The sequence below is a fragment of the Pelobates fuscus genome, chromosome 5, assembly GCF_036172605.1.
Source record: "Pelobates fuscus isolate aPelFus1 chromosome 5, aPelFus1.pri, whole genome shotgun sequence".
Taxonomy (NCBI): Eukaryota; Metazoa; Chordata; class Amphibia; order Anura; family Pelobatidae; genus Pelobates; species Pelobates fuscus.
The window spans coordinates 153,858,466-153,880,528 of NC_086321.1; the positions used below are offsets into that span (position 1 = coordinate 153,858,466).

The 22,063-nt window shown below is 40.0% G+C and overlaps 2 protein-coding genes across 3 annotated transcripts in view; one reads left to right on the forward strand and one right to left on the reverse strand.

Moving 5' to 3' along the window:
* The window catches only part of RSPH14 (radial spoke head 14 homolog), a 243,814-nt gene that overhangs the window by 156,544 nt on the left and 65,207 nt on the right, over positions 1–22,063 (forward strand). The window lies entirely within an intron of this gene.
* GNAZ (G protein subunit alpha z) overlaps positions 1–22,063 on the reverse strand; it is a 150,913-nt gene that overhangs the window by 88,532 nt on the left and 40,318 nt on the right. Inside the window, exon 2 of the mRNA XM_063454528.1 lies at positions 3,145–4,452. Coding sequence (XP_063310598.1) covers positions 3,145–3,867 — 723 coding nt within the window. The 5' untranslated portion in view covers positions 3,868–4,452. The remainder of the gene's footprint in view (positions 1–3,144; positions 4,453–22,063) is intronic.

The window sequence follows — 22,063 nt, forward strand, 5'->3', positions numbered from 1 at the left end:
ACATAGCAGAAAGGGTTAATCCTAGATGGACCTGGCACCCAGACCACTTCATTAAGCTCAAGTGGTCTGGGTGCCTATAGTGGTCCTTTAAGGGGTTAATATAGAAGCACAGGACTTGTATTGATTTCAAAACAGTAAAACAGCTGCAAGTTTATTACTTAAACAGTATCAGTGTATAAGTAAGGCTCATTCCCATGGCTTATAGGTGGTCATTACACATGACATATCATTGTGATTAAAGTGACAGTCACGCAAGCTATTAGCAAACCACAAATCACTGTTTAGTGAATAAACCCCTAAAATACTCTAAATGTCACTTTCTGGATCGGTAAAGTGAGACTATAGAGAGATTTGCATAGTGCCTGAAAGAGTCCTTAAATATCTCTTAAATCATGTGTGTTCGTTCGATTCTTATAGGAAACCATAACTGAATCAAAATAGCCAGTGCTTATAGTTGATTTTGCTTTTTATCTGGTTTGGTGTTATGTTATTTTGGTACATTAGAGGTTAAAAAAATAAATATTTGTCACAGAAAAGAACTAGCCTTGGCTGAGCATTAAGCTTTTTTTTTTAAAAAAAAAAGAAAATGTTGTGCTTTGCTCACATTAACTCCTAATCTTAGCACTCTGATGTATGGATTAAATAGAAAACAAAATCCTATTTCTTTTCTAGCAGACTAGATTAACATCTAGAAACCACACAAGCCAATCACACATGCTATTTGCACTGCCCCTGGCCATTGACTGAAGCAGACATTTGCCCACTCATCCCGAGGCAGTCGTATTAGCTGAACTCTATTGACCTACAGGGTCATCTATGACGTCCAGTAAAGGTGCTCTGTTTATCACTGCGCTATAGCACAACGCACGTACACAGCTCAGCAAAGGACTGCATAAAAGATAAATGAGTATTAAAATCTTACTTTTACGTCTTTTCAAATGAATATACTAGTATATAATTGGTTGCAACAACTACAGTTAATGAGTGTTTCAAATGTTCAGTGCAGCAAGCCATATTTTGAATACATACATGGTTTTCACAAAAGTGTATATTGCTGGGAATTGAAAGTGATATTGAAGTTATAGGCCATAATAGTCAAATTGAATACGCAGCTGAGATTTTTCCAATTTATTATTTTTGACCTAAATTTTTTAATTCTCAGCTATTCTCACATTAGTGAGGGGGGATGGTCTGCCCTGGGTGCCCCTCATTAAGGGGGTGCCATTTAGGAGCAGACTAGGCGAACACTTCACCCAGCCAAAAAAAGGGGACCCGTCGCTCTTGCCCCTGCTTCCAGTGGCAGGGTTGGTCTCTTTTCCCTCCTGAGCAGGAACCTACTTACAGGCATCTTGCTCTTGTGGGTGCTGGAGTGCTGAGGTCTTTCTAGCCTCTTGACAGGGAGAGCTGGAGTGAAACCTCATCCCTGATGTCCAGTGAGGTGCTGAAGGGATTTCTCTAAACTGATTTCCCAGCTCCCTCACGCACCCTGTACTGATACTAGAGCCGGGATATGATGTTGTCACAGACCCGGCAACAGTACAGAGCTGCAGGGAGCTGGGCAGTCAGTGAAGAGAGATCCCTCCAGCACCCTACTAGACAACAGGGATGAGGTTTCAATCCAGCTCTCCCTGGCAAGAGGCTGGATAGACCTCCATGTTGAAAAAACACACTAATATTTATTAAAACTAAAATTAAGTTTGTGTCAACATATAATTATGAATGTTTATATGTGTATCAGTCAGCCTGTGTGTGTGTGTGTGTGTGTGTGTGTGTATGAGTGTGTGTATATATATATATATATATATATATATATATATATATATATATATATGAATGTGTCTACGTGAATATGTGTGTCTGTTAGTCTGTGTGTGTGTATATGAGTATTTATCTATATCACTCTGTTTGTCTGTGTATATATGTCCATGTGTGCATATCAATGTCTGTGTGAATCTGTGTATGTTTAGTTGCCCATTTGTGTATGTTTATAAATAAATGTATGTGTCTGCATATGTGTGTTCATGAATGTTAGTACGTGTGAATATGAATGTTTATGGATACAAATGTGTAAATGTATATGAATGTCAAATAGGGCGAGCAAGACTTTTATTTTTGTTATTTTTTTTACAGATTGGGGGTGGGGAAGGTCAGAATTTTTTTCCAACCTGGGTGTCATGTAACGTAGTTACGCCTCTGAGTCAGGGACTAGGTACTGCTATGAAAATTGACTCCTATATCCTAAACATTTAGCAAGATATAGATCTGAGCTGCAGTGCAACATGATATGTCTAATATCTGTATATTAACTGATTTACATTACCTTCTTAAAAGGGAAAATCTAAATACCATAGTAATTGCAGGTTGTTGTAATGGTTATGGTGCAAGAACACTTTGAGTGCCATTCCTAGCACTCATGACCTATCTTTGCCATATAAGGTTTAGTGAAACATTGTGGTGCCAGGAGTGTGTTAAATGTTGTTCACTACAATATGCTGTAGCTGTTAGTTACACTAAATGTCCCTTAAAGGGACACTATAGGCACCTACACCACTTCATCTCACTGAAGTAGTCTGGGTGCACTGTCCCTGTTCCATTAACCATGTAATGTAAAATATTGCAGATTCAGAGAAACTGCAATATTTCCATCGCAGGGTTAAGACTGCCTCTATTGGCTGTCCTGCATTTTCACTTTGTTTGACTCCTTGAATCAATGCTGGACAGCCTGAAACTTGAGGACATTCAGTGTTTCGAAAAAATCATGTAGGAAGCACCCATAGGAAAGCATTCAGTCTATACTGTCCTATGTGCTCGCTGTTCATGCACATTAGATTCCCCCTTCAGCTGATGTCGGTGGAGGAGGAGCCTGATCCAGGGCTGAGGGACATCAGCACTGTAATCTGGTAAGTAATGAAAAGGTTATTTAACCTATTACATTGGAGGGGGGTGCAGGGGAAGAGGGACACTATAGTGTTAGGAGTACAGCTTTGTGTTCCTAACACTGTAGTGTTCCTTTAATATACAACATGTATTTGTTTTTACATGAACTTATTTTTCTGCAGCCCGATCCCCAATTGGTAACAAAAACAAATTCTACTAAATCTGTGCAGGTTCAACATGCAGTTTCCCTGTCCTGTTTATACTTACTGTCTGGTTGTCTTCATAAAGCTTCAAGTCATAGCCACTGAGTTCCACACAGAATATTATGGCTGTAACACCCTCAAAGCAGTGAATCCACTTCTTGCGTTCAGATCTCTGGCCCCCAACATCCACCATCTTGAATGTGAGCTCTTTGAAAGTGAACTTGTTCTCCACAATACCCGTGGTCATGTCACGTGAGCGCAAGATGTCCTCAACTGTGGGTATGTATTCAATAGCCGCTATTCTCTCAAGGTCATTGAGGTAGTAAGCAGCATTATCTTCCAAGTGGTACTCATTGGAGCGACAGAAGCAATCCTGTACCCCTGAGTCTGCCCACAAACGCTTCATCACACCTAGCAGTTCGGATGTGATTTCACCCTTGCTTTCTGCTGGCCCTGTCAAGGCAAAGAGTTGTACTGCATCATACGCTCGGTCAGGGTTGTGAAACTCAATTTTGAGAGTGGCAAGAGCCCTGATTATACGAGTTAGTGAGTCGATGGCATTGTATATTATGAGGGGTTTATACTCCTTGCAGGCTTCCAAATTGAACCCACCACTGTGGATGATCTTCATCTGCTTCACAATGGTACTTTTACCAGAATTGCTAGTTCCCAGAAGCAGAAGTTTAATCTCCCGACGTTGGCGCTGGCTCTCAGAGCGCAGGTGGCGATCTATCCTGCGTGAGCGCCGAGCTGCTTCTTTCTCCTCCGCACTTTGCCGACATCCCATGGTAGGTGTTTGCCAGAGAGCTGGAGATTGCCCCGCTCTCTCTCTATCACTATATGTCTCTCTGTTTTTTTGCCTCTCCTATTTTAATAGGGAGCTATGAATTACAATATGTTTGTCAGATGAAATAATAAGAAATAGCCAATACCAACTGGTCCAGTTAGAACCACTCACAAAGCTAAATGCCAGCTGGGATGTGAAAATGGGAACCAATACAAATGCAGGCAGATGGTCTCCTCAGCAGATGTCATGGCACTCCCCTTTCCTGGAGGAAGCGGTGACACATTCCTTTCTTAATGAAAGGATAATTCCCTTCTCCACTGTGTGACCATATCCGTCATATATCCTTTTCTCCTCTGCATAATTGTTTCACTTCCTTCTGTCCAAAGGTAAGGAGCAACCTACTCATCTGCTTCTGCCTCACTTGCCTTTTAATTGTATTTTCTGGTTACCATGGTAATCTTGCTCAGTACAGCAAGAGATTCTGTGACCGCTGTCTTCTTTATTGCAGTGACCTTTTTTGATGTATTTTTTTTCTTTTCTTTCACCTCTTCCTGACAACACACTGTAGTAGAACTGGATCTGCACCTGCCAGAGACAAAGAGAAGTAAATATTAAATTAGTGTGTCTGTGTATCCTGTCTACTCATTTGTAATACAATGTGCACTGAGCCCTTTAATACCCAATTGGTGGGTGGGTTACAGAGCTTCAAAGCTAGCAGGAGCATCATGGACATGAAACCTGTATCCAAAACCGTGAGAAATGTCTTTCTTTAAACCAGCAAATCTAAATGAAGACCACATGCACTCATTCACACATAGCATACAGACAGCATGGGTTATATTTTGGTAGGATCATTTTCTTCTTTATTCTAGTCTCATCAGCCTGATTTCGGCCTCGCTCTCTATGTCTTTCACAACGCCACTCACTATCCTTTTTTCCTTATCTCAGCCACAAGAACAGCGGACGTTTCAAAGAGCATTGATCCTCAGGAGACGGATATTACATAAGAAGGAAAAAAATATTGATTAATGCAACAGACAATAGACTCTCTGAGGTCCTTCCATCCCCCTACCCATGCAGTCATACATATGCAGCCATTCAAACACTCCTTACAGATCACACGCTAACCTTTATTCATAGATTTACAAGGTCCCTTCTCCTTTTTTGTTCCACAATGCTAAATTGTCTTTATATATTTCCTTGATCTCCTCGCACTCCTCATGGTTTGTTTGCTTTTATGTAATGACTTATTTTAGTACATGGACAAGAGGTGTTTTAGTAGGTGCAAAGGATACACACGGATTACGAATAAAAGAACACGTTACCTCTGCTAGTGGGGTTCCTTGAAAGCCAAGCTACAAATTGAGTCCAGCTGATTTGTCACAGGTTTCCAAAGCCTACATTAGCCTAGTCTTTCTGCACAATGGACGCCATAATCATTAAACAGTAGCAGTATGCCACTCACGGTCTTTGCCACAGTCAGAGATAAATATTATCATATAACATAAGTAAAAGGGTAGGCTCCATATGTTGTAGATTTACATCTCCATGACGCTACACCTGACGCTACACCAGTCAAAGATTTATATATTAGGATGTCTTGAATTCTCCAGTCAATTACAACTCTCATAGTGGTAATTATGGCACTACATGACTTTAGGCGCTGTACCCTAATGTTTTGAAGCAGTTTGACAGAAATCAGGCTTCTCCCTGCTACCCAAAGCCCTCTGCTGCCATTAAGATAATGTGGAAGATTCACTTCTACAATATATGCCATAGTCATCATCATTTGAATGGTAATGACAGACTGCGAGTGTTGGGGAGAGTTAGCTCAGCACTTCATAAAGACTCAAAGCACCATAACTACTGCAATGATCTGTACGTACCACAATCACTGTAAGAAAATATCGGATTTCAGGCCAAAAATGTCTCAAACTGCCCTATTTTTCCAGCTTGGCTATACTGGTCTAGAATTTGCAATGCTGTTCTCAAGCCAAAGTAAATGCTAGGCTGAAGATTACAAAATGGAGCTAGACAATGTTAGTTTGTCTGCGTGTACAGCAGAGTTCCACAGCATTAATACTCACATTAATGTGTCTTTAAACTACAATAACTGTGTTTAAAAATCAGCATGTGTAAATAAGATACATTTCTTCTTCAAAATTACATTTTAACTAAATCAATTATTCACCTAATATTTCTCACAACAGCCCCGCACCTAGCCACACATTCTCTTACACCCCTGAAATTAAAGTGTCCCTATTTGTACATTTGAAATCTTGGGAGGTATGCAATAGAGAACTGTGCAAAAAAGAAGATATTTATTATAAAGAGAAGAATATTCGTTATTAGGGGTTTTCCACAAACATGATCCTTATAACTTCATAGAAACATAGAATGTGACGGCAGATAAGAACCATTCGGCCCATCCAGTCTGGCCAATATAGTTTAGAACACCGATATGTATGAATAAATATCCTTTCATTTGACTGCATTGTTTTAGCATTCTAATTTCCCCTTCAGAGCACCTCCACATATGCAGCAAGCAGAATTATCAGTTTCACACTGATTCTTTCACCTTCACACTACAGAATTTTTCCATTGCATCCTAAAGTCGTCAAGTGGCTTCAAGGTCAAAAGGACTTGAGTTTCTTTTGTTAACAGATGCAAAAGTCCAAGGCTCTGGGGTTTTAATAATCATCTTGGGATCCATAAGGACCATGGCAGATCTAGGTACAATTTTCACACACATGGAACATTCATAAAATATAAAGTGCAAATGGCAGCATTTGCCATGAGGCATTAAATTAGAAAATCTACTTACCTCTTCAGTGTCAGTAATAGACAGCGATGACCTACAAATTTCAGGTCAATGCTACCATCTATACAACACTGCGGAGGTCTGAATCAAAATAGAGCTTGAGAATTCTACGGCAGGAAATATTAAAAACAGGAAGACCAGATTTCCCCCCCTTTTAGGAGGAATTGTCACTTCACTAGAATTTATTCTCTGGAATTTACACCATTGAATAAAACATTAACAGGGTTATTTACTAAAATGAGAATTCAAGGTGAATTTCAAGTTTAAGTCCACAGTATTCAAACTGAAAGCATAGCTTACGCAGAGAATTTTCCAGTTCGACTACTTTGACCTTTAATTTAAAATTCACCTTGAATTCTCACTTTAGTAAATAACTTTGCCAAAATTAGAACAAAATCTACCTCTACTAGGAGATAGTAAGTGATACAATAAAGTGCCTAAATTAAAAAGCAGCTCTGCAGACAGTGGAATACCCTTTTCCACAATAAATCTTAGATATACAGGAAATGTATGGTATACTACGTATACCAATTAGTGCAGCACTGTAAAATGAGGCTAGTACAGGGGTTAAACTTACCCCATCAATTCAGTGTGACAACAAGCTTGAAAATGCAAACTATACATATGGAAAAGAAGAAAATATAAAGTTTATAGTGCAGATGGTCTGGGATGAAAGCTCCATGGAGAGCTGAACCGTTGATGTCGTTGTTGGAATAAAATGAAGATTTTATTCTTGGAAATTCCTCGAGTGCCGGTATTTCTTTGGATATATGAAATAGCTACCAGAGCACCAGGAACCACCTTTATTTGGTTGGAGTGCAGGAATTGTCTTTATTTTTATATATATATAGAACACTCACACACCACTTTCAGCTCAGTGTGGTTGTTATGGGAACAGGAATGTCTGGACACCTTCTTACCTTCAGGGGTTAAACAGAATTGAAATAGTTGACTCCTGAAGCTGGTCCTCTAGACACAGCTGTCCCCTGTTTCCTTCCTCTATGTTGCCACAGTATAAGGAAGGTTCTGCAAAGCCTATTAGTGGCTGCCCATTGAGAGAAATTGTATGTACTGCCTCACAATAGATTACCGATAATAGGCTGGAAATGTCATTGGCAGAGAGGAAGAAAACCAGGAAGTAGCTGTGTAGGGGGCAAGAGGACCAACATTTGGGTTGAACCATTGGAAAATTGTGTAATCCCTGATGGTAAGATGGTACCCAGACACTCCTGACCAATCACTCAATGAGTTCAAGTTGTTATGGAGTTGGGAGTGTTCCTCTAAGCATTGCATGTTCTGGGTGTTCCCCCAATTCCATTTTTCTATGTGTACATCATGTTCAGATTCCTGTGGGTTGTACAGTCCACTCTTACACTCCAGATACTCCATTAGAAGTAACGCCTGGAAAACATACATTCGAGGAGAGTCTGTTGAAGTTGAAGCAGTAAATTTAGGTGGGCTTAAATGTGGTATGGCCATATGGTGGTATGGCCATATGGTGTGATTAAATCCCTGAGGTTCTTTGCTATGATAGGTGATTTTAAGTAGCCCTGTAAGATATTTAATTTTTTTGTGTTTCCTATTATTTCATGTGTCATTGTTAGGGTTATTCACTAAAGTGAATTTCAATTTTATGAGACACTCCACTGCAAAAATGCAAAATAGATTTTAAAAAAATCCTATTTACTAGCTATACTCCAAATGCTTGCATGCATTTAGGTATGCATTTTTTTAATTGGAGTTATATCTAAAAACAAATTGCAAAAACTGCAGAACTCTTGTCTGCTGCCTTTGCAAACCCTCATCTTCTAAAGCCAATGCAGCTCAGTGAGAAACCTTTACAAGGCAGGTGTTTTTGGCAATAGCTGCCTCTTGAGTTCAGTGCAACTATGCCAACCAAACCAGGAAGTAGCAGGCCCTTTTGTCTGGTTGAAAAGCAAGGGGGTTATAACCTGTATAATTTATAAAAGTGCCAATTTCTATTGAAATCTACACTTTTTCCAAAATGAAATATATTGGACACACTCCTCACACATAAAGTTTTTCAGGAAGCTAAAGTACTTTATGGATCTGAAGTGTCCCTTTAAGGTCAGAGTAGCATAACTAAAGGGTTCGAAATTAAAAACTGTATTCCTAACACTATAGTGTCCCCTGCCCCCTCGGCTTCCCCCCTCCCCAGGAGGAAGGTGCATGTTGGTGGCACCGAAACATGTGTCTGGCGTTTCTTTATTTCCCTTTTTCACATTATTGCACTTGTGTAACAATATAATGGTGTATTATTAAGCAGTTAGTTTCTTTTGGGTTTTTTTCTTTTCCCCTATTAGTAAGCAGTAATTGTAAGTGATATATCATTTTCTCTCCTAGGGAATTAGTACTTTGCGATTAAGTAGGTCCTAGGTTTCATTCCCTGGTAACCAAGGTACTTTTTGTTCCTTCCCCCTCCTTCATTACACTTTGTTTCTGCAATGTAGGATACCCTCGTTCTTATTGTGGAGGGGGATTTAGAACAAGAGTTCATTTACTTTTAGTTAAATACAACCTATGTATTCTTAGAAAACCAATACTGTGTGATAGCGTATGTTCCAAGCCTTACCGCCTGGTGACCGATGTGTCTAGTATACCCTCTCCATTCTGTTTCTCCAACTCAGGCTAGCACTGGTGAGATGGTAAAGGGATTTTTCAGAACAGATGTTCCTCTTATTTGAGTATAATATATCCAATGGGATATTTGATGTACATAGGAATAAACTAAAGCATGTATTTTTATTGTAACTTAATTATAGTGGTTTTTCTTTAAATACTAATCCTTGATTTGGAATAGAAACTTGTACTGCAGTTCTGTTGGTGTTCAATTAGCAATAATGGAGAAATAGTAGAACACATTATATTCACTTCACTCTGTACTGCCTTATGGTGTAACAAAGTAGCCTTTTCGTGACCAGTGATCTCCCCATAGCATAATTAATTAATAAAGCTTTCAAATAGGGAGATGCACTTTTCATTCTCACATTCTTTTTTTTGTTTGTTTCTTTTTGTTACCTATTGGGCCCCATAAAAAGGGGGATTGGAGTTTGTTACAGTTGAAACTGTGTAAATACTTTGTTTCTTCTGTATATCTAATATTCAACTCTCACTAGACTTTCTGGCCCTGTAGATATAATTTTCTCAGGCGAAACGCGTGTCGGGACTAACTGAGGGGAGGGTGGAGGAGATAGACAGGGAGGACGCTCCTTAGTGATTCATAGAATTCTACATACTCCCCCCCCCCCCCCCCTTCGAGACCTTTGCATTTGATTTGTTTTAAGTTAGGACGAGTTACTCCTACGATAAGGTAGTGATTTCTACCGCTTATTAGTATATTGTAGCTTATAGCTTACAACTTAGAAATCTAGGAATCAGGGATTTCGTCAGTTTTGGGATACCTTTACTCTGGGAAAGGGTGGGAACGCTGGGGGTTTTTGTTTTTGTGTCCAGACTCCCTCTCAACCCCCCCCCCCCCCCTTTATTACTATTTAAGCCACTATCTACACGTGTGGCATTTCTCTCCTGACGATTTACTTACTGTATCTCCTTTTTCCTCATTTCTGTGAGTACTGTCCATAACTGACATTTTCCACACACTTTCTTTTCTTTTAAATTGATTATTAAAAGTTAAATTGTAATTCTTGGAATGCTGACCTATATACCAGTATCCTGCAGGTGTACTATTACAGTATGCATGTACCCTCCAGATTTACTTGTATTCTTTCCTTTCAAATTATAATTTTCTACACACACACAACTATTTTTTCACTTACCTGATTCCCTCTGTCCCTCAGCACTGAATCGCTCACTGCCTTCTCAGATGTCATGTAGATGGGGGGACCTTAATGCACATGCAAGGGCCGTGCTTGCGTTAGGCCTTCACCATTGGAAAATATTGACCCTTATGGGGTTTTCCAAGACTTCTTCATGGAAAGCTTGAGGACGTCCAGCATCCTTTCACAGGATTTCACTCCATGAAACTGCAGGAAGTGTCTTTAGTGACTGTCTGGGAGACAGCCACTAGAGGCAGCCTTAACTGTGCATTGTAAGCATTGCAGTTTTTCTGGGGGAGACAGGGACACTGCAACTAGTGTCCACTATCCACTTTGATTTCCCAACCATTCTCATTTTGGTGAATAAACCTGTATGTTTCTCGTTAATTTTACATTATAGCCCTCTGTCACAAATGTAATGAATTACAAAATGTTGTTGAGTGGATGGGTCATACATTGATACATCTCCCTCTAGATCCAAAACCAACCTTTATTTAGATTAGATAGATCTCCATTCACATCCCGTTATATTTCTTTCCTAGCCTTTTACATAGTTGTCAACTGTGCTGAATTTGCCAGGACAGTCAAATATATTGGGCCTGTTCCACAAAAATGATTCCCGGGACTGGTCCCACATTCCAAGGGAAGACCTACCAGCGGTGCAGCCAGCGTAGCTACCTTAGGGCCCACAGGATGGAAGTGTGTGACTCTATGTATCTGTGTTTATCAGTGTGTGTTTTACTATATTGTATATGTGTGTCTCCCTGTGTGTCTGTGTGTGCTTTATTTTGTGTGTATCTCTTTGAGTGTGTTTGTAAATTTGTGTCCATATTTGCCAAAAACTGGCCCTCAAATTTATTTTCAAATTCTGGCAACTTGCTTTTATTGGACAAATTCACCTGACCTTACTTAAAGCACAATTTGCAGGCTATTAAAGGCATTATTTTGAGTTATATATCTCTGTTTTACTTGCCTAATTCTGCCTTATATGTATCCGTGCCTTTTATATGTTTTGCTAAGCTTTGTTTTGAGATATTATGTTATACTTCATGTATTAATGTTTGCATATTCTCTTTAATACAAAGTTATAAAGCTTCACACTATGCAAATACACAAATAGATGCATGAATAGAATATTTTTTTCCTGCCCCTTGTCAACCCTAAACCTTGTCAAAATGTATGCTGTTCCAGAATTGAAATGCAAGGTGGGAAGTGGTGGGGCATTAATAACCCCCCTCCCTCCCCCATTGCCATACATGTTTTGGCAAATTATGTATGAGCCAGACAAAAATTGTAGAAGCCACTTTAATTGGCAGTATTAGTTACTTATTTCTGAAATTGGCAGTCCCTCTTTAGGGGGCCAGATCCCTGTATGAGACTCATTCCTTCTCTCTATTATCGTAGTTAATGACTGTTATTTAGTTTAAGTGAGGGGTAGACAATGTGGATTATGCCTCTCCCCCAGGTCCTCTTTTGTTAAGATGCATTTGTGCTGCTGGTATTCGGAACCACATTCCCATTTTCTTCTTTATGGCCAGCCCTGATAACAAATCTGAGAAGAATTCAAGCAGAGAATACAAGACATAGAAAAATGCAAAAAAACAGTCCTCATCTGCTCTTTTATTGCTGGCATATACACTTCTATCTACCCACATAGAAATCTTCCTCCAGAGCAGTGAATCTGGGCTCTCTTAATGAGAGCTGCTGGCAGCACAATATCATGCACAAATGGGAATTCAGCCCAGGAAAGTGGATCCTTATTTTTTCCTTGGAGGAGAAAAAAACAAGAGAGAACATAAAAATTGTATTGGGAATCTTTTAAGAGAGATGTTCTATGTGCAGTGACTCCTCACTCTCTCAATAATTCACTCCGGGTACTATAGCTAGACTTCCCCCTGGCTGTAATTTATATATACAGGATCCGAAGGGCTAAACCCGCTGTTTATTGCTGGAACTGGAACTGTTATGACATTGCTGGAAGTTTAGCAATATTCATAGGTAGATGCTAATAATGGACAGTGAGTACAAGAAGATTAAGTGAGCCAGTACGAACAGCGGGGTCCTCATCAACCTATTGTTCCTGTAACATTTTGTAATTGTCTCATTTATTTTACATTTTTCCCCTTTATGATATTGTAAAGTGCTGCGGATTAAGTTAGCGCTATATAAATAATGGCAGTAGCAGGATTCTGGAGAAATCATAAATCATGTAACTCATCATGTATTCGCTAAACACCAGAATTTGTCCGCATGGACAAAATCCGGTAAAAATTAGCAAGTTTCAACAGCAATGGTGATTATCATATTTATGAAAGCCAAATATGGATGGGATTTGGCTGCAGCAATTGCCATTCGAATCCTGTACAAAGTATAGAATGTAGAATACTGACAAAGCACCGGTTTTAATAAACTCTGGAACCAAAAGCATCCGGCACAATGCATATTTACAAATTATCTTTAATTTGCTTCTTTTTTTTTTTTTTTTTTGCAAGTTAATGGTATTATTAAGTACTATTTTCCTACTGGCAGCCGTCCTAGCAAATAAAAAAAGAATAATAATGAATTCATAAAAACACTATGGGGGTTAAACCATATTACTATAAGGGAAGTATAAAACTATAAGGCAGGTGAGTGCCATAATTCTAATATTCAAGAAAAGAGGACCTAGTGTTCAACCCTACCCATTGGGTGGGAGCATTAATCAAAATATTAAAGGGAGAGGACATACTATCCCCATCACCAGCTCCCACCCATGGGTGGCAGCTCTAATGATTATAAAATGGGGGAAGGACATGCCATTGTCTCCAATTATTGTCAGGCCACCCCCTATGTGCCTAGTGTTTTCCAATATCCTAGCCACGACCCATTACAATGAATTAACCATTCTTATCCCCCCCCCCCCCCTCTAATCCTAACCCTAACAATAGTGGGAGGGAAGGGAAGCAATACAACAGATACCTGTACAATTTAAATTGATAATTGATTGATAGAAAAACCGCTATGCAATAAATTTATCTATCTTCGTCTCACAAGGTCTGGCTGCATACTAAAATCCTTATAAAGGCTTTACCCTTCCTACGTCAGCTATTACAATGAATGGGAAAGTTTCCCATGTTATGTGATATCATTAAAGGTGCTCTGATTTGTTGGTTAGTACTCACTTCTCACTAGGTCCTCCCCTGTTTAATATTATAATTAAGGCCCCCTGAATGGGGTCCTTTTATATTATAAGTAGAGCCCCCACCTGCCATTAATGGGGCTGGAGCGGGCCCTACTGATCACGTGTGGGGCAGTAGGTCATTAATGATCTGCCCATCCCCACTATTATTTGGTTGTCCTCCAAACAATGCTAATGGCAGTTGTTAGTTTTAGATATTTAGCAGATATGCTGGGCATCGGGATAATTTAAACCTCCCTTACAGTAATATGGAGGTCTTTATTTTTTTACTTTAGCCATTTAATGTGGCAGCTGGCTAGCAAGCGCTGGCCTGCTTCCACACGATTAACCATGCCGTGACAGGATGAACCCTGCATTGGGTTTTTAACGCATTTGAAGAATTCGGTTCAAATTTCAGTTATCGCTCATTGTTCTGTCTGGCTGAAATCCAAACAAAATTCTAATTACATTTTTAATGTCAAAATCCAGACATTGTTGAATAGCGTGAACAATGTCTGCATTTTCCAGTCCAAATGACCCCCTATGGAGCCTGATGGTTTTGCCCCTTTTGGTATAGGGTATTCTGTTAATCTTGTGGTTGATGATACAGTTGCAAGAAAAAGTATGTGAACCCTTTGGAATGATATGGATTTCTGCACAAATCGGTCATAAAATGTGATCTGATCATCATCTAAGTCACAACAATAGACAATCACAGTCTGCTTAAACTAATAACACACAAAGAATGAAATGTTGCCATGTTTTTATTGAACACACCATGTAAACATTCACAGTGCAGGTGGAAAAAGTATGTGAACCCCTAGACTAATGACATCTCCAAGAGCTAATTGGAGTGAGATGTCAGCCAACTGGAGTCCAATCAATGAGATGAGATTGGAGGTGTTGGTTACAGCTGCCCTGCCCTATGAAAAACACACACCAGTTCTGGGTTTGCTTTTCACAAGAAGCATTGCCAGATGTGAATGATGCCTCACACAAAAGAGCTCTCAGAAGACCTACGATTAAGAATTGTTGACTTGCATGAAGCTGGAAAGGGTTATAAAAGTATTATTTATTTATTTATAAAATATTTTACCAGGAAAGATACATTGAGATTTCTCTCGTTTTCAAGTATGTCCTGGGTCCACAAATCATTGCATTGTTACAGTTAGTGTACAATAAAATACAAAAACAATATTAATATTGAGTATCTCCAAAAGCCTTGCTGTTCATCAGTCCACGGTAAGACAAATTGTCTATAAATGGAGAAAGTTCAGCACTGCTGCTACTCTCCCTAGGAGTGGCCGTCTGTAAAGATGACTGCAAGAGCACAGCGCAGACTGCTCAATGAGGTGAAGAAGAATCCTAGATTGTCAGCTAAAGACTTACAAAAGTCACTGGCAAATGCTAACATCTTTGTTAGTGAATCTACAATACGTAAAACACTAAACAAGAATGGATTTCATGGGAGAATACCACAGAGGAAGCCACTGCTGTCCAAACAAAACATTGCTGCACGTTTACAGTTTGCACAAGAGCACCTGGATGTTCCACAGCAGTACTAGCAAAATATTCTGTGGACAGATGAAACCAAAGTTGAGTTGTTTGGAAGAAACACACAACACTATGTGTGGCGAAAAAGAGGCACAGCACACCAACATCAAAACCTCATCCCAACTGTGAAGTATGGTGGTGGGGGCATCATGGTTTGGGGCTGCTTTGCTGCGTCAGGGCCTGGACGGATTGCTATCATCAAAGGAAAAATGAATTCCCAAGTTTATCAAGACATTTTGCAGGAGAACTTAAGGCCATCTGTCTACCAGCTGAAGCTCAACAGAAGATGGGTGTTGCAACAGGACAATGACCCAAAGCATAGAAGTAAATCAACAACAGAATGGCTTAAACAGAAGAAAATACGCCTTCTGAAGTGGCCCAGTCAGAGTCCTGCCCTCAACCCGATTGAGATGCTGTGGCATGACCTCAAGAAAGCGATTGACACCAGACATCCCAAGAATATTGCTGAACTGAAACAGTTCTGAAAAGAGGAATGGTCAAGAATTACTCCAGACCGTTGTGCACGTCTGGTCTGCAACTACAGGAAACGTTTGGTTGAAGTTATTGCTGCCAAAGGAGGTTCAACCAGTTATTAAATCCAAGGGTTCACATACTTTTTCCACCTGCACTGTGAATGTTTACATGGTGTGTTCAATAAAAACATGGCAACATTTCATTCTTTGTGTGTTATTAGTTTAAGCAGACTGTGATTGTCTATTGTTGTGACTTAGATGATGATGATCAGATCACATTTTATGACCAATTTGTGCAGAAATCCATATCATTCCAAAGGGTTCACATACTTTTTCTTGCAACTGTATGTAGTATCCTTGATTTCTTTATTATTCCATAATACTCTGGAAGCATTGTCACACCATTAAATGTAATTTAATGTATTTATTTCAGTCTGACCAATTAATTTAAAGGAATACTATAGAGGTAGGAATACAAAACTGTATTCCTTACGCTGTAGTATGCCCCTGCCCATAACATTTGCGAGCACAAAAAGAATTAAAAACTTTTTTTTCCCACTTACTTTAATTTCAATGCTGAGGTCCCTCTCCACTGGCTCAGTTTCCATCTCCACGGACGTCATGCCGATGGAGGACCTAATATTAGACCGGCCTCAGAGGAAAACATTAAATGCTTTCCTATGGGGATTTTTTTTAAATGCTGGACGTTCTCATGCAAAGCAATGAGCGGCTTAGCATTTTTGAAGATTCTGGACGTCTTCATGCAAAGACAGACAGTAGAGATTGTTGTAACCCTGCATTGAAACTGCATTGTTTTCACTTCCAGGGTAAAGGAACAGGTGCACTGCACCCAGACCACTTTAATGAGAGAAGCTGTGTGGATGCCTATAGTGTCCCTTTAAATATAAGTGATTCATTGACTCATTGGATGGAATTTAAAAAAATCCGCCCCCCCCAAACGCCCTGGCAAATACCTTGCCAGCCTCTTGCCTGGGGAACCAGAGAGCTGTCTGGATGGCCACCTCAGAGCCCCCCAAGGCAGGCATGTACTCATGTAGCAGGCGGGCGGTGAGGGTGCGCTCTCTCCTGAGCTCTTCCTGCTCAGCTCCCTCGCGCGCACTGCAGTGATGCCGGAGCCGGAATATGACGTCACTCCTGCTCTGGCATTACTAATAGGCGCGCAAGGGAGCTGAGCAGGAGGATCAGGGCTCCCTCGTTGCCCGCCTGAACTGCTCATTGCGTACATGTTAGTGGAGATGGCTAAGATATATTTATGAATTAATTTTGTATTTGTTTGGGGGAGTGGGATGGATTGAATAGATGGAGAGAAGTTATAGCTTTTATTTTATTTTTTCTAGAGGTTATAGATTTGCCCCCACCTAGGCACTAAACACATTATAGAAAATATAGAGAATTATGACCACAAGGATGAGGCATCATCCTTGAAACTTTGAAATTTAGTTTTGGAGAGGTTTTATAAATGCTGAATCAAGCTTACCCCGCGGAAATCTCTCTGCTGGGGAGGAGTTATTCCTTTCCTAGATTATTATACCAAGGGGCTGTGTGTTCTCTGAGTCATTAATATCTTCTAGAAGGCCCGGAGGATATAGGAAAGCACGAGGGAAAGCACTGTTAGAGTGTGTGTGTGTATGTGTGTGTCTGTCAAAGAGTGTGTGTGTTTGTCAGTGAGTGTGTATGTGTGTTTGTCATTGAGAGTATATATGTGTTTGTCAGTGAGTTTTTATGTGTGTGTAACCATGTCTGTCAGTGTGTGTATGTATGTCTGTCAGTGAATGTGTGTGTCTGACACTGAATGTATATATATGTCAGTGAGTGTGTATGTGTGTTTGTCAGTGTGTATCTGTCAGTGAGTGTGTGTGTGTGTGACACTGAGTGAGTGTGCGTCTGTCAGTGAGTATGCATGCGTGTCTTGTCAGTGAGTGTGTATCTGTCAGTTAGTGTATATGTGTGTCTGTCTGTGAATGTGTGTGTGTAACTGTGAATGAGTGAGTGAGTGTGTCTGTCTGTGAATGTGTATGTTTCAGTGAAAGTGTGTGTTGGTTAAACAGTGTGTGTGACAATGACTGTGTATCTGTAAGTGAGTGTATGTCAGTACATGCGTTATTGAGGGTGTGTGTCTGTCAGGAAAATAAATTTGGAAGCGGGAGGGGAGGTGCCTGAGTTTTGTCATGCTTAGGGCAGCACAAAACCAGAATACACCACTGCTCAGGACAGCACCTTTTCCATAAGCAAGAATAAACACTGCCAAATCTTCCTTTTCTTTATGTCTCTATTTATGTCACTTTTAAAATGCAATGGATATATTGCCAGTTTGTGGTCTACTCAAACCCCTGGAAGTGTCTTATGTCTTAAAGTGGCACTGTCACCATCAATGGACCCTGCAGAACTCGCAAAGATTCTACTTACCTGAACCTGTCTGCATGGGCGTGACCATCTACCTCTAGTGGGTCCATGCATGAGAGTACTGCATTGAGTTCTATGGAGGATTACCATCACTGGTGATGGCTGAATTTACACTTTTAGACAGTAGCAGCTCCGCGGAGTGACTAGAAGTGTCAGGCGTAGGAAATATATAGAGAAAAAGTAGTCCCTACTTAGTCTCAGTATATCTTTTGACTGGATTGGAATTTCCGTGAAATTCCAACACAGTCAATTTATGCATTTCATAAAGATTCTATCATTATGAAATACTAATTTTTCGCTTTAACAATAACACAAGCCATGCACTTACCTAGCACAATGGCACTAAAGGCTACATTAGCTGGCTCATTGCCCTAAAACATCTTGTACTTTGTGCCATCAGCAAGTATATGCCGTGAACTAGGAAGCCAGAGTACCACCCGCCTTTCAGAGCCTCAGGCTCTATTTCTTACTTGTGAATGCTGTTTAAAAAAACCTATAGAGCTTGCAGCACACATTAAGTTGCAGTTCTGTTTACTCAGTACAATTTGTTTTTTCATGACTACTTATGTCCCAGTAGTTTCATTTAATGGAATAATCCAAATTTAAGGTGAACTCTATAAACATAACTACTACAGCTCACTGTATGGCTTTTGGCACTATAAGTCATTTCCAATGATGCATGTGGTAAAATATTTCGATAAAGATAGATGCAAAAACTGTGATTAGCCATCAGGGCACTATAACTGGCCTATTAGCCGTCCTGCTTTTGGCGGTACAGACCTTATTCCAGGTATACTTGGGAACTGTTCTCAAGCAGCACAGTGAGAGCGCATCACTAGACGCCACGTGGGATTGCCCATAATGGGCATTATGGCCATTTTCTATGTGAGATTGCCTATTATAGGCATTTTCCACGTGGGATTGCCCATGATGGGCATTGCTGGTTACAAGGTCCATGTCACTGGCAATGCCCCCGCCCATCAAGTCCTAATTCTGCAGGACCGTATGTTGGGAGTTGTGCTATAACTCGCTCACGTGGCCTCTCAATGTAAGAAGTCAAACATCATTGGTAATGCAGGCAGAGAGCGGTAACCGTCAGATCCCAGGTAATAAGTCAAACCATTCAAAAGTGAACAACGAACTTCAACCCTTAACTAGCACCTTCATTTATGTTATCAATACCTTACTCCATCTACATTTCCATTTCATTTTCCTTATTTTTGGACAACTAGAGTGAATATTTAAAATGCATGTTTTACGTCCATGTGCTCTTTTAAATATATACCTTTTTTTACAGCTTAGGTGGTAAAAACATAACATGTTCTCATAACAAATATAAAAATTAAGGTGCGCCAGCAGAAATGGGAAGTGCTTGCTCAAATCCTATTTCTGTTCATACATTTCTAATTAGTGCTACAGTTTTCTCACTGTCAGTATAAGGGATACTCGCACACCTGGCAGCCCTGCGCTATTGCACTGGCTATTGAATATTAATGGGAACGTGACATTTCTAGGGCACCAAGTTCAGGATATTACACAAATGTCCTATTTGTATGTGCCGTTACTATTATAATTGAAGCTACTATTAATGGTATTCAATAGGCCTGTGGATGGTTTCTCAGAAATGCATCAAGGCAACAATGCTGGAGATGGCAACATTTAAAATGTGTGTTTTATTCTATAAACATGAACTCAGAGAAAGTACAAATTCTATAACAGCTGTGGTGAAAGTCTTACGGGTGCATTTTTGATTAACCTCTAAATTGCCATGGCAGAGTAAAAGCTTGGCTTATTCGAGGCATTCTCTATATTTTCTCTCTAGCTCTGATCATGATTGCTGGGAAATAATAAACAACTAATGCATAGTGGTTCTGATGTCACAAAATAGCCCTATACTTGAAAAAAGGATTTATTACAACAAGGCACCATAACAATTTCATCTCAGTTTTAATTTTTTTATACTTCCTGAAGTTTTCCTTTAACGTCCCCTGCTTCATACTTATGCGTTTTTCTCAATTTTTTAATGTTTGTCTTATTCTCTACTTTTCTGCTTTCACCGAGAACAGAGTTCACTGTTCCTCATCTACTATTATATCTTTCGCATACAATGTTTTACTGAGTGCTGTGTAAGAAAGAAATATCCAATTAATGGAAAAGCAATAGTACTTGCCTTATAAGGATTGAAATGGTGATTTCAGAATATTTTCTGAACCACTAGCAATTTTGCATGCTTACTATGAAATATACATTTTCCTAGTATGTTGTCACTGTTACTACTTTGGGAGAGGGTGGGTTACAGAGTTCTATGTGTTGACAAGGGTCACCTATCCCAAAACGGACCATCACTCTACTAAACAAATAGGGAAGATCCACGTGGAATAATGTACATAGATTGTAAGCACATTTAAATAGAACCTCTTTACCTACTGTCTCTCTGTCACTATATTTATGTCAATTACGGGTTGCGAGATATTCCCATTTTATAATTGTTAATGGCTGTGGAATATCTTGGCACTATATAAATTGTTGGAGCCTTGGATACCCAGACTGTATTGACGGACGTACCACTCCTGTATATCTGCTAAGTGGGGATTATACCGCTATACGCCCTCCATCCCAGAGCTGGTATAGCTCTTTTCAATGTGAGTGAATTACCTATATTTATTAAATTTTATCCCTGGATTTTGGCATATTGCACTATTAGTCGTTGTATCTCCCTTTTTGTCTCTCCACATATTTGGATATTTTAACCATCCGGACGGATCAACTCCTGAGGATCTCACCCCCACCCTATCCTGATATTTTAGTGAGACTTTTATTCACGACTACCTATCTCAGTGGATTATACCCTTCTTATTGGAACATTGTTTCTCCTATATTTATCTTTTATTGTTTTATTGGCGCAGCCCTGCCTGTCTTTTTACTATATAAATGCTACTAGTACTACTACTAATAATAACAACAATAATAATACACATTCATAATTAATAAACAATAAATCACCAACATTATTATAATACCATAAAATGGGAATTGCCAAACCATTTTATATGTCTATTATTTTACAGAAATAATTGGTCAGAAAGAAGGTTTAGTTCATTAGAAAAAACTCTACGTATAACAGACTGTACTCAGTGAGAAACAAAATTCCTGTTAAAATATAATAATTGTTACTTAGCATGAATTTAAGCCATTTCCGAGTTGCCCAGACTATGCAAGTTAGGTCTTTCTTTAATAGGTCTGTGCTGACCTCAATGGTACCCACTTGAGTTGCTTTCAAGTTCAGTTACAATATCTGTTACCAAATGGATAGGAGGTGGGTCAGCTCAGTGAATTCACCATACTCACCAATTACTTGGGAGGTAGCTAAATGTTTGGCTCAGCAACTAGACTCACTGGTGAATTGTCTCTCTAACCCTAGACAAGTGCAAGTGCCATGTAAGGCTCTTCTATAGGACAGCCATTTCATTGTATATCAAATAAATAAAAGAGGTTTAGCAGCGAGTTCAACTGTAATATTCAATTGCCAACGTTATTCTAGTTCTCAATGAGCAAACATAGTAGATTTGATCCCTTAACCCCTTAAGACCGCAGGACGTACTATGCCGTCCTTATTTTGGTGGCTCTAAATGCCGCAGGACGGCATAGTACGTCCTGGGCGGTCTTCAGCCCCACGTGGCCGGCGGAACATGGCCGCTGCAGATCGCGGTCGGGGGGCATGCCTGGCCCCCCAGGCAGCCCCCCTGTGCCTGGGGACCGCGGTCTGCAGCTTCCGATCGCAGTGACAGGCTGTCACTGCGATCGGTATTTACCATGTGTCAGCCGATTTGAAATCGGCTGACACATGGAGCCGGCCGCATTCTTCTGCAGCAGATCGCGGTCGGGGGACATGCCTGGCCCCCCAGGCAGCCCCCCTGGGGTCAGTGACCGCGATCTGAACTGTCAGGCTGCAGTCTGATCACACTGACAG